Source organism: Stegodyphus dumicola, chromosome 3, assembly GCF_044657685.1.
Source record: "Stegodyphus dumicola isolate Sdum_Otavi_A_Nest chromosome 3, ASM4465768v1".
NCBI classification, from domain to species: domain Eukaryota; kingdom Metazoa; phylum Arthropoda; class Arachnida; order Araneae; family Eresidae; genus Stegodyphus; species Stegodyphus dumicola.
In genome coordinates, this window is record NC_140770.1 from 165,732,151 (window position 1) to 165,746,386 (window position 14,236).

General features: G+C 34.0%; 1 protein-coding gene across 3 annotated transcripts in view; it reads right to left on the reverse strand.

The window, feature by feature from the left end:
- The window catches only part of LOC118182431 (uncharacterized), a 61,765-nt gene that overhangs the window by 9,471 nt on the left and 38,058 nt on the right, over positions 1 to 14,236 (reverse strand). The window contains exons 2-5 of one of the 3 annotated variants that reach the window (XM_035351774.2): positions 12,448 to 12,702; positions 435 to 515; positions 271 to 351; positions 27 to 107 (exon numbers count right to left, since the gene is read on the reverse strand). In XM_035351774.2, coding sequence (XP_035207665.1) covers positions 27 to 107; positions 271 to 351; positions 435 to 515; positions 12,448 to 12,694 — 490 coding nt within the window. In that variant the 5' untranslated portion in view covers positions 12,695 to 12,702. Of the gene's footprint in view, positions 1 to 26; positions 108 to 270; positions 352 to 434; positions 516 to 12,447; positions 12,703 to 14,236 lie in introns of those variants that run through there. The other 2 variants (XM_035351776.2, XM_035351775.2) reach the window with 2 other exon arrangements.

Sequence of the window (14,236 nt, forward strand, 5' to 3'; positions counted from 1 at the left end):
TTTCGAATTATCTTTAATGTATATACCGTAAGGTTGGTCTTGTTGTTGTGGACGAAATACAAATCCAGGTGCGAAAGCAAATGGATTAAATCCTGTCTGAGGGTAACCTGCGAACGAAAAAATAAAGTTATAGGACTTTTTGTTTTGTAGTTTAAAACAGTCATCTAGGATTTATTTATTCATTATACTACTGGGGACATCTCGTAAAATTACGAATTAAAAATATGTATCGATACATAAATGGTTTCGAATTATCTTTAATATATATACCGTAAGGTTGGTCTTGTTGTTGCGGACCAAATACGAATCCAGGTACGAAAGCAAATGGATTAAATCCTGTCTGAGGGTAACCTGCGAACGAAAAAATAAAGTTACAGGACTTTTTGTTTTGTAGTTTAAAACAGTTATGGAGGATTTATTTATTCATTATATACCGCTGTCTTCATCTGTCTGTTGAGGACCATATACGTATCCAGGAACAAAAGCAAATGGATTAAATCCCGGGGGCACGTTACCTGCATACAAAAAAAAAAAAAAAAAAAAAAAAAAAAAAAAAAAAAAAAATCTCGTAGAATTTATTTACTAGTAATCAATATAAGAAGCCAGATCGTCTGGATTAATACATTACATCATTTAGTTAGTAGTTTGAAATATGGCCGAATTTTTATTTGATGTACACAGAGGCTGTTTGCATATTTTTAGAGGGTATTCGTTGTACTTACAGAAATATTGTACTTAAAATGTTTGAGTATTAAATGTTCTAATTGATAACTCTTATTTTCCCCTATCCTTCTATACCATAATTTCCGAGACAACAAAGCCTTTTGAAGAATCGGAAGAAGTATTTGATCCCATTCCTCTTGAACAGCTTTCCAAATTGCAAGGAGGGTTGCAAGTCGACGTTTGGACAAACCACTTTTTAAAAGTCCAAAAGCACAAAAATCCATGGATTCCAACAGGCGATCCATCAAGTAAAAATCTATTAAGAGATTTAACAGGGATATGAGTGAAGAGTATGGCCTTGATATTCGTTTCTTGTTCCATTGTTTTCCAGGAAATTAACAACGGATTTTGATGTGTGGCTGCTTGCTTTGTGTTGCAGTTCTACTGACTGATGGCACTGTGAGTAAAGAGAATGTGTTTCATATTTGAAAATTGCATATAAAACATTTTCTTGATAATATGTGAAAGTTGATCTTAACATTTTTCTCTAATCTCGTTATTTTTAATTTGCCGGTGTATGGAAAGCCAGCAACAATTATAAATCCCTTTGTAGTGTCTTTAGATACTATGAACCATATTTTAAGATTTTTTTCTCTTCTTTAATGACAATAAACAGATCTCCTTTTATTGCAGTCATTTAAATACATCAAGATTAATCTACTATTTTGACAATATTTTTCCATTTTCGTCCTTTAAATGTTTCTCATAAAGAATTCTGCAGCGAATTCTGCATTCGGAGATATGTCACGGAGTCACGTAACTTTTTCACCTTTTTAAGATTCAAATCAGCAATAATCACTTCGTTTACAGTTGACACTGAGCATTTTAAAAATTTTACAACTGTTCTTGGCGGATTTCCCATTAATATTAAAGATATTACTTTTGAAACTTTCAAAACATTTCCTTTTTTATTTGGATATGTATTTGGAATAATGTTTTCACTTGAAGTCATACTCTGGAAATTTATTTTCGTTTCTTGTTGACAATATTACCTATCGTAGCTTTAAATATCGAAAAACCATGGTTTTTACAAAAATTGTTTAGTAATTAGATACGAATAATTTTCTTCGGAAAAAGTACAAACGTAGCCTTTGCTTCTTTAAAAGCTCCATTTTGCATGAAAATAAAACTGTGAAGTAGAAGACGATAATTTATAGCTTAAAAAATATAGCTGCAGTGAAAAAATTTTTCATGCGGAAGATTTTTTTTTATTGCAAATAAAAATCTTCTAAAAAATGTGCGAACAACCTCTGTGGTTTTAGTTGTGGCAAGTCAATAATGTCAATAATCTTAATAGAAATATATTTTTCATTGTTGACTTCATTTTTAATCAGATACTTCGTAAGAGAAAGTAGCTCGTGTTTACATCTTTGAATGCACACGTACATTGGCTCCCAAAAGTGTTCGTACACTTATGATTTTCACTGAAATAGGGCTCTATCCATTAATTAAAAGTAAACTTTCTGAATCAGATTTAAATAATAAGATCTATAATCTATTCGCAACAAAATTACATGAAATATTTTTTAAATATAGCGAAACTTTATTTCTAAGAAATTAATAATAAAAAAATGACAAACATTTTATCTCACAAAAGTCTTCGTACACTGAAATATTTTCGGATAAAATCAAAATTAGAATTATCGTTTGTCGCTTTTTTTTAATTTTTGCATTGTGGTGGCATTTAAAAAATCGTTTGCTTTAATTTTTTACTGTTTACTTCATAATATTCTATTTATTATTGAAAAATGAGTCGCAGTCGTAAAGAAATTACAAACAGCATTCGAAAATTGATAAATTTTCACCATAGTAGGGGTAAATCAATTCGAAATATCGCTAAATTAATTAATTTATCCCATTCTACACTGCAGTATGTGATAAAACGCTTTAAAGAAGAAAATCGGATTGAAAAGAAGGTAAGAAAAGGTCGACCGAGAAAGTTAACTAAACGTGATGAGACATTTATTATTAGAAAATTTGTGAAAAACCCACATTTGAGTGCTGTAAAAGTTTCTGCAGAGTTTAATGCAAAATTTTCTATTTCAATTTCGCCTTAAACTGTTCGACTAGTTCTCAGAGGAGCTGGATAACATGGGCGTTCTGCCCGTAAAACTTTTTTGTTAGTGAGAAAAACAGAAAGCTTAGGCTTTCATTCGCAAAATCAATGATAAGTACACCCGAAACGTACTGGAATAATGTCCTATTTGCTGATGAAAGCAAATTTAACATTTTTGGTTCCGATGGTCGAATAACTGTATGGAGAAGAAAATATGAGGAACTTCAGTCTAAAAATTTAGGTGGAACAGTTAAGCATAGCGGTGGAGGTGTTCTTGTGTGGGGGTGCATGGCAGCATCAGGACTAGGTAATTGGGTATTCAGTGATGGCATAATGAATCATTCTCTTTATTTAAAATTATTAGCCCAAAATTTGGGTGTTGAAAACAACTTTATTTTTAATCATGATAAAGATCCTAAGCATACGGCTCTCAACGTTCGTCTGTGGTGTCTCTATAATTGTCCACAGGTTTTGAAAACACCACCTCAGTTGCCAGATTTAAACCCATTTGGAAAGAACTAGAGGTTAGAGTACGAAAACACGGCATCAAAACGAAACGCAAACTCAAAACAGTCATGATGGAAGTTATAATGAACATTGATGCAGAAATTACAAAAAATACTAGTAAAATCTATTCCCAGACGTTTAAAATCTGTTGTGGATGCTAAAGGATATCCTACTAAATATTAATTTAACGAAAAAATGAAAATATTTACTAATATGTCAAGAATTTTTTGAAGTGTACGAAGACTTTTGTGAATAAAATATTTGTCATTTTTTTATTATTAATTTCTTGAAAATGAAGTTTTGGTATATTTCAAAAATATTTCATGTAATTTTGTTACGAATAGATTATAGATCTTATTAAAATCTCATTCAGAAAGTTTACTTATAATTAATGGATAGAGTCCTATTTCAGTGAAAATCATAAGTGTACGAACACTTTTGGGAGCCACTGTATCTTCAGAAACATATCTTGCAGTTTATTTACTGGCAAAATATGAATGAATATTTTTAAGGTGATCATGTGTTAATACTTATGAATACCTTTGAATATAGTATATGAAGTTGTATGAAAATTCGGCCACTTGCTAGCCTATTTGCCAAATGACAGGGAATGTTACCCCAAAAGTTCTGATATGAAATAAAAAGAATATAAGACATATATGAAATAAATGTACACGCATACACTCTTGAATAATTTTAGACATTTAAAATTTCATCACATATCACGCTAATGTTACTTAGCTTTCCCTGTATCTACCTTGTACTGAGCTAAACAGAGATTGAGGCATCGTTAGAATACATAAAGAACTGGGCAAAACTGCAGAAAAGGGAAAATCTTATAATCAGTTTTGTACTGAACTCGTTATCTAGTATTACATGGCTATTTAAAGGTAAAGTTGCGTGGACTGGCATTTGTGAGGGTGCGGCTGGTTAATCTGCCAATTACCTTTCGGAAAAGCATAAAACCTTCGCTGGATAATGCGAAGACTACCTAAGTAAAAGTAAAGGAATTTATGAAGAAAACTGTCTCAAGTTGATGTTAAGACTTATTAGAAAAGTAACAAATTTGGGCAACTCCGCGATAGCCGAAATTTATCCAAGAATTCTCTCCAAGTAATTAAGTTACCGTTTTTAATTAGCAGCTTGAATAAAACGCCAGTTATAAAACTCCATTACCTCCATAACAAATGAAAGAAGACGCCATGTATCCCTTACTTGAATTCTCATTGGTATTTACCATCTGGAATATCAAACAAGGAGCTATATCTGCGAAGTGTATATAGCAGGGATAGTCAACCTGGTTTGGTTTGGTTTTTTAGATTACGGCAAAGCACTCGAGGGTTATCTGCCTTAAGGGAGGGATGCGTTCGTGGAGGACTTTTTAAGAGAAACTGGCTCGTATACACGTTACACATGGGGAAAACCACGAAAACACCCATGCAGCCAGCCCGTTCGCGGGATTCGAACCTCGGATCGAACTACCAGTGTTCAGGTTCTCAAACCCTAGCAGTCTACTACCACTTTCAATACGCACACCGTAAGGGAAAAAAAAAAAAAAAAAAAAAAAAAAAAAAAAAAAAAAAAAAGATACTTTTTGGGTATCTCCCGTTTTACTGGAATTGTCGAAATTAAACTTGCGTTCTCAATGTCTCGAAAGCGCGACTTAAGGTATATATTAGATTTATATAGAGCATTATTCAAACATAGGTATTTTGACACAAAATTGAACTTTTCCTGAAATAACATGCCAATGTTTTTTTCATATTTCAATTCTACGACTCAAATTACTCCAGACTACCAAGTTTTGTAAAAATCGCACGAATAGTTTTTAAAACATTAGCTCTCAAAATTTGAATTCCTCCATGTTAATTGAATTTGGTATATATTTATCAATCTCTCTTTTTTTTATTAAACTTATTTGATTCTTCCTTTCACATTTCAAAATTTATTTTCATTCCAAAAATAATATTCGCTCATTTTTTTAATTTATTTTTAAAATTTGTATCTTTAAAAATTTTTTTATAAATTTTTGGAAAAAATTTTGAATAATAACCTATAAAAGTTTTACCATCATCTTAAGATAAATGTATTTCTAAGCATACCTGAAAAATATTAGAGTTTTTTATTCAAAATTTCCTAAGATATAGGTGAATTTACATATTGGCGCATTTTGAAATTTGGCATATTTGTTATAAGCGACAATAACGCCAAGTGTGGTTTACGCACTTTTTAAAAATTATTTGAAAGCACGAACGACGACCTTTTTTCCGCTCGTGCACAATGGGAAAAAAGTGAAAAATTCGAAAGCTTTAAGATTTTATGTTACGCCCAAAAGGGCGTTTTTTTAACGTTTTGTGCGTTAACTTTATTTATAAAATATCATGTTCTTCGCACTAAAACCATGAAATTCAATTCAACGGCAATGTCACAAAATATTTAAAAGAGCATATCTTTAGAATTTCCAATACACAGTCTCGCGTGCTGGAGATAAAAATGTTTTTTTTTTTTTTTTTTTTTTTTCCCCTGTACATTGTTGCCACTGCTTGCTTTAAATTTCTTATTCAAAAACTCATGAATGCTTTACAAAATATGAAATAGATAATGAAACAAATTCCAAATTTGGGGTTCCAGATGCCCATATTCGGTTGGAGACGCATATATTCAAAATTTGATGGCTGTAGGTACCGTTGTTTTATCACAATGAGAGAAATGGGCATATATTATTTATTATTTAATTCATTCATTATTTAATTTTTATAAATGCAATACAGGGCTCTAATATTGGGTGGCAACAGTTTAAAAAGAGTTTATAGTTTATAGCGAATCAACGCAAAATACCAAAATGAAATTAATAGCCCTTCTGGGCAAATTGCCCCTTTGGGGTAAAAAAAAAGGAAAATGGTTGCTATAAATTAAGAAGTTCGCCAAGTGAATTATTCTTGGCGAAAACTGAAAAAATGCGCCAAGATAAATTTTTTAATTTCTCCATACATTTCTCACCAAAAATTATAAAAGTTACTTTCTAGGTATAATTTGAGTCGCAGAATCGAAATTTAGAAAAAAATTGTATTTTATTTCAGAAGTAAGGTTCTGTGTCAAAATACCTGTCGCGTTTTTGAGACGTGGAAAATTGGAAAACGCAAGTTCAATTTCGACAATCGGTCCAGTAGAACGGGAGATAAAAAAGTGCCCTCCCCCCCCTTTTTTTTTTTTTTTTTTGTGTGTGTGTGTGTGTGTGTGTGTGTGCGAGGTGTACGCATGGCATCTTTTAGTAAACAATATACAAATTTAAAAACTTTACACCAGGTTCATTCCCAAATTCAGTTAATAATTTACTTCTTAACCTGATGCTAATAATTTTTTTTAAAAATATGTATTATATAAAATTCACCCAGAGAAAATATTAGGAAAACTGTTTCTTTGATTCGGATTGATTGGACATTGATTTACGTTGATTTGGATTTGGGTTTATTTCTTACACAGTGAAATTACTACGGTCAGTCTCTGAGAAATATTTTTTGGTGCGATCTTTCTTTCAACATTGTATAATTTATTGATATAAATCATACATTATATTATACTTTACAATTATTGATCGTACAATACTGACAGGTTTTGAGAGAGATAAGACAACGCACAGTAAAAACATATAACAGATCATGCAGCAGAGCAGTTTTTAATGCAAAATAAGAAAAAAGAAATACATTATCGGTAATAGTTATAGATGAGAAATACTGTAGAAGTTGAACAGAAGAAATGAAGTGTCTAAAACTTAACCTAAAACGAGAAAATAAAACAGAAAAATTTAATGTAATGAATACATACTATAAGGAATATAATATCTATAATGTTTACAATAATAGGAGTGTATAATAATTACGGTCTTTGTAAATATATTGAATAACATACACAAAGATTTAAATTAAAACCATAATTCACAGGAAAGACCAAATAAGAAAAGTTTTTTCTAGCTTGCTTTGGGAGCATAACCTACTTCCAAACTTTAAAAAAAAAAAAAAAAAAAAAGTAAAGCGAATTAACGTAGATCTCTTTATTAATTAGACATAAAGCTTTGTCTGAAGTAACCACAGAGACTTCAAAAAGGTTAAAACAATCTTTTTATTAAAACAGAGCTTTTAACATGTGCACATCTTGTGCTCAAAATCAGTCACCACTTGTCACGATGTAACTAAGTAACAATCAAATTCAAATTTAAAATGTAAATTAGTACTCAAATTAGTGCACAATTATACTTAAATCTAAGCTGTATAGAAAGCTCGAACCGGCATAACAATTCGTAAATCGGCAGCGATAACTCAAAGTCGAATAATTACAAACTTATCAGAGATGGCAGAACTAAAGTAACGTGTCCGCGAGAGGCAGAAGAACGTCCTATCTTACAATCCCCAAACCTCAGTTTAAATACTATCTAACTGATTTGCATTCTGGCGAGGAAACGGATAGGAGAAGTTACAGAAAAGGCTGAAGTTATAATTAACTGGTTAGTTTCAAATAGTAACCTTACAATTTTTTTAAAATTTTCATATTGCCAGCATACAGACTTTTGATTCTATGAGTGTGCATGACTGCAGAATTTCATAAAACTGGAAGTTCATTAAACGGTATGGGCGTTAAAAAACTGCGAACTTTTCGAAATAGATACGATAATTGATAAAAATAAAGAGTTTTTTAATTCGTTGTTGCATTAACATTAATAACTACCATTCATTATTATAAGAAATACTAATGAATGGTAGTTAGCTCATACAATTCTACCGCAAAATATATGTAGATAAATTATTTATTGTTATATTTATTATAAATGCTAAAGCTGAACTTTAACAGTTAACTTTTTAGCGAAAATGAAATTTAATGGGTGCCAAAGTTCAACCTTTCTTTCATTTTAATTGCAATAAAAGTGCCTAACATATTTCGAAAAGAAACGGCATGTTTCTGCCTTTTTCCAGTTACAACCTAAAAACCTGTTATCGCTTGAAATGTATTTGGGCCTTGTTTCATTGAAATTAATGCGAAAGAGAGATGGATATTATTCGGTATTTTACGTTAGTTAGCTAATTATTGTGATTTAAGCCTTTATTATAACTTCTCCTTTCCGTAATCTTCATCAGAAGGCAAATTAGTTGTTCGTGTATTTAAGTTGACGGTTTTGAAGCGCTTTAATTTAGAGCTCCTGGCAGTTGCCTCGTTCTATTACTTAATATGGTCAGGTATGCCTAAGTTGTATTCTGGATTTAGCGTTTTGCTAGTCGACGTTTAAAAATACGCCCCATAAATATCTGAGCTAGCTTAATTAGTCTTATCTTATTTGCAGTTCCCGACTACGGTATCGACATTTTATATTTAACTTTCATATTAAATTAAAGACCTTCAATGTAGAGAACGCTCTTTTTTACCACAAGCCGCGCCTTTCTGTTTACTTTAAGATTAAATAAAAAGGTTATTTTAACTTTCTTCCGACTTTGTGATTATTTCACACTCAGGAATAATTTGCTATCAGTCTAAAAGGATCTTCATGACTGTAGCGCAAGCTTTTAGATAGAGTAGAACCCTACAATATTATCATGTATTATAAATAAAATATCCCCCCCCCAAAAAAAAAGAAAAACAAAAAGCTCATATCCGAAATACTATTACGAATTTTGTTTAATTTTTGTTTGTATATATATTTTTACGAATTTTGCACACATATATATGTAAATAATTTTAAGGAAATTATATATAAATTGTAGTATCTCTTGTGTAATGCCATGACAGGCCTCAGGAATGCACAGGTTTGTCGGAAAAATAAGCTACAAGTCCATTTAACACTGAAGTAAATGACTATCTCGCCAAATTGGCGATGATTTTGGAGGCTAATTATTGTCTCTAAATTATGTGAGAAACTGCCAAAAGTCGCCAAACTCAGTGGCCATCTGGCGACATTTTGTCCGATCCCCGTATAACTGTAACTGGCGTGTGGCGTTCGGCCTCCCGAGGACAAATGTCCAGAACCGACTGCCTAGCAGGAGGAGACCTGGCTTTTGATCCGAGGACCGAACTGCCGTATCCCTGACCTGGGAGTCGGATGTCCGGAACCGGCTGGAAACCACCGTAGGCGGTGTGAACCGTGCGCGGGAGATCGTCGTAGGCAGTGGCGGAAGGTAGGAGACCCGCGTTTGATCGATGTGCAGGGACAGTGGGAATGGCTTCATGTGCGCCTGCTTGCGTCTCCCACAGCTCAGCGTCAGCCTCCTCGTGGCCCCGCTGGAAACTATATGGTGCCTTGGTTTAGGCCTTGGCTCGTATAGACTAATGACGCTGGGCAACCCATCCCAGGGGATCGACTGGTGTGGATTTCCGGAACCGACCATTTTTGGGAGGAGACCCGGGGTTCTACCAGACCACTGGCTGGACTTGTGTCCTGACAGCTTCGATTCATTGGGTATATAATTATTCTTCACAGGACTAGAACCATAGGTTCATCCTATGGTCCGTTCAGGCTCGGCAGGGACCGTACGGGTACTGCCAAGTCTAGAACCGGGCTGTGTGAAGAGCTACATCGCCGATAGACTTTCTAGTGGCGTGGTATTAAATCCTAATATACACGTAACAGTGAACAGTGGAGCCCCGCCCTAGTGTTTTGAGTGTATAACTGTAACTGGTCCGATCTGTATGTTACTGTAACTGTATCTGGCCTTATGTAACTGGAACTGTATATGCCTTCCAGCAATTTTGAAAAATCGATGATACTGGAAATTTCTCGGCGGACGAGCAAAAACTATTGGGTCATATAAAAACTCTCCGCGCGTTTTTACCACTAGATGGTATTGATGCCTGTATATCCGGCAGCACTCACCCGATTGTCTCAAACGAATATGTGCTTAAAAGGTGACATTCAGCTTCTATTGTTTGTGAAGATAGTTTTCTAATTTGTTGCTCGTGTCAAAAGTTATATTGATTTGAAAAATGAGTGAAATATCTGAAGAAATACGGTATGTGATGCTCTTTTACTATAAAAAGGGCAAAAACGCTTGAAAAAAAGACCGAAAAATTTATGAAATATACGGTGAGAATGCTCTGAGTCAGCGAAGGACCCAGCAGTGGTTTGCTTGGTTCCATTCCTAAAATTTCGATTTCGAAATTGGAAGGAAATTGTCCATTTCGAGCTGCTGCAACCTGGAAAAATCATCAGTTCGTCCCTGTACTGTACACAAGTCGACCGTTTGAACGAAGCAGTCTAGAAAGGGCGACCAGAATTAGCCAACAGAAAAGGTTCCATCAATGACAATGCGCGGCTACACACATTTTTGATGACTTTGAACAAATTGACGGAACTTGGTTGGGAAGTTTTGATGGACCCACCGTACAGCCCGGACTTTGCACCATCTGACTACCATTTGTTTTGGTCTCTACCAAACTCTCTTGATAGTAAAAATTGGCCGACCGAAGCACCGCTGAAAATCACTTGGCCAAATTTTTCGTCGATAAACCACAGAAGTTCTACACCGATGAAATTATGAAGCTACCCAAAATATGGCCAAAGACCATAGATAATAATGGTCAATATGCAGTTGATTAAAATTGGTTTTCAATAAAGAAAATTTTGTTAAAAAGTGTACCAAAAAAAGCGCCAGGAACTTTTTATATGACCCAATATATAAGAGGGAGAAAGCATGAGTCCTCAGTTCAGCTTATAAGGTATTTCTCCCACCTTCTTGGCGTGCTTTCGTGGTGTGGTGGTCTGCAAACTAGGCCGGTATTCCAGAAGTCCGTGGCTCGATTCCCGGCGAAGGCGGCTGCTAATTTTTCATCTTGCCTGCTTCAAATATATATATATATATATATATATATATATATATATATTTGAAGCTTCAAATATATATATATATATTTGAAGCATTAAGTGTATATATATATATATATATATATACACTTAATGTCTCTACAACCCGAACTAAAAGGTACAACATGTCCGAACTAAAAGGGTGGTGGATGATGATTTCTCCCCACCCAGGATTTGGCGACTGGGTCCTCGAAAAACCCCAGTCGTCCTTTAAAAGGAGGAGTATATAAGGTATTTCTCCCGCCTTCCTAGCGTACCTTCGTGGTGTGGTGGTCAGCACACTGAGCCGGTATTCCAGAGGTGCGCGATTCGATTCCAGGCGAAGGCGTTGTTGATTTTTCAATTCTCCTTCAAAAAATATATCTAATATCTCTACAGTGGCTCCCGAACTAAAAGGGATGATGATTCTCCTCACCCAGGATTTGGTGATTGGGTCCCCTATAAACCCCAGTCGCCCTTTAAAAGGGGGAGTATATAAGGTATTCCTCCCACCATTCCAGAGTTCCATGGTTCCACCATTTTTGCGTGCCTTCGTAGTGTGGTGGTCTGCACACTGTGCCGGTATTCCAGAGTTCCATGGTTCAATTCCCGGCGAAGGCGGTTGCTCATTTTTCATCTTGCCTGCTTCCAAAAAATACCTAATGTCTCTACAAGCTTAGAGGACCGAGAGATCATTGGGAGAACATAAGACATTTGAGGCTTTTTAAATTCATTTGTGTTTAACGTTCTTAGTATTTTGCAGTAGCAACTACTGATTATGCACTGTCGTACTGAGAAGAGCTGTACGAGTACGTTTGTGAAAAATTCCAGAACTGTAAAGTGGTTCTTTTGGGAAAATAAATTTTACAAATCTACCATTGGTACAGTGGGCATTTAATAAATTACAAACAAAATTTTTAGTATCAGCAATTATATATTCGTAGATTTGGACCATGCTAAATAACCATAATAAATGTGTTCACCATAATCATTGACAAGCATCATATAATTAGTGTAACATAATACAAACATATTTGACATTACTACCTGATGTCTTTCTAAGTAATTTTCTGTAACGAAATACATTACGCTTATCATTTAAGAGGCTTCTTCTGTATGTATTCTGCAAACATACGTTATGTCTACGTTTCCTTTCTTCTTAGATGAGAACTGCCATTCGTTTTTATTAACAGCACTTGAACGCAACTTGATTCTAGTAATAGCAATACTTCATTCATGAAAATATGCATGTCAGAGAAATATACCACGAGGAATTTAAAGACGTCGTTGAATTTTGTATAAATGAAAGCATCAGACATTATATAGGAATCTAACTTACCGCTAGAACTTTGGGAAGAACTGAAAGATCCAGTTCCGGTATTTCCAGTGCCAGCAGCGGTTCTCATGTAGTCACCACCGCTACCTGTACCAGCCTGAGAGGATGACATGGCGATGTTTCCTTGGCTTCTTTGCTCCTCGCACTGCATTTTGCCATTCACAAAACTGCAGGATTTGGACATTGATTCCGACTGACTTCCGGCGAACATGAGTGCCACAACTACACACAAAAGAAAAGCTGAAGCCATGACGGTTTCTAGAGATAAACAACAACATGAAGCGACTACATGAGACATTTCCTCATTGATACACAATAAATATATAAATAAAAAAATTGCACCAATATAGAAATTAAAATTAAAATTAAAATGCAAAACTTCGAAAAAGAAATTACCTTTAAAATGTTTTTAAATTTTTTTAATTTAATAAATTATTTCACTTATTTTCTTAAAAAATATAAGTTGAATTTGTAAACAGACTTTTGCATTATCCTATTGAAAATGCTTCGAAGTGCTTATGCTTCTAGAAATATGTTTCTAGTTATATCTATATTAAATAAGTTAACTTCTGAAGCTTTTGAAGGATATTTTTTTTAATTCCTACTATTAGCTCACATTCTCCCTACATCTTGTTCAAATTTTCAATCGTTAATAAAATACTTTTGTATTCATCCACCTCAAATTCAAGTCCATTTTCTAAGCTTGTAGTGGATGACATTTGATGTTAATACAATTTTTCACATACTAATTTTTTTTTTAATTTTTAATTAATTTTGTTCTTTGTTGACCTAAGTAAGAATTTTTAAAAAGTGTATTTAATTAATTAATTTTCAATCGTTAGTAAAATACTTTTTATTCATCCACTCAAGTTGAAATACATTTTCTAAGCTTGTAGTGGATGACACTTGATGTTAATACAGTTTTTTGACATATTAAAAAAATTTTAAATTACAAAAAAAAATTAATTTTTAAAATTATTAATTTTAAAAAAATTGTATTTTGAAAACTTTTTTTTAATTTTGTGTGTTTTTAAAATTTTTCTTTGTATACCTAAGTAGGAATTGACTTTAATTTTTTTTTAATATTCCTTGTTTTTCAAAGTTTAATGTTATAATTCGGTTAATGTTAGCAAAACAGCCGTGGACAAACTTGTCTACTGTGGATGCCTACTGTGAGTTACCATCTCATGGTTATGGCCCACAGAAGACGTAACACTTTCCTCTTAATTCTACTTTCTAGGCTTTCGGTTAATTCAGGAATGCACATCCAGTGGATTCCCTCTCATGTGGGCATTCGGTAGCAACGAGATGTCGGACTCTCTGGGAAAGGCTGCTGCTCTAAAGATTTCCCAGTCAGATATGTTTTCACCTATAAGGTGTTCTCCAAGAGTGAGAAATTACTTAAGGATCTCTGGAGTGTCTCTCCAGTACCTGACTGGTACTCGAGAGTTCACCCTGTTGGCGCCCTACTTTTTGGAGGCCATAGAAACCAGCAGACTTACATATCACATTTTGCCAGTGGGCAATTGAAGGCCCTCTCCTATGAACGAGGGCAGAAAGTTTTTAAAACCTGCACCAAGTACAATGCTGCTCAAGCATCACCTGGTCAGATTTTATTTCGCCTTAATTTTACTTTGAACAAGTTTTTTTTTTTTTTTTTTTTTTTCGAAACCCTTTCTCTTTTTAGACTTTTTGGAGGTATTCGGGCTCATGGAATTGGTCTAAAAATGCTGGACCACTTCGGCTATTAGGAACAACAACAACCATCTCATGAAACTAGATCTTTACCGTT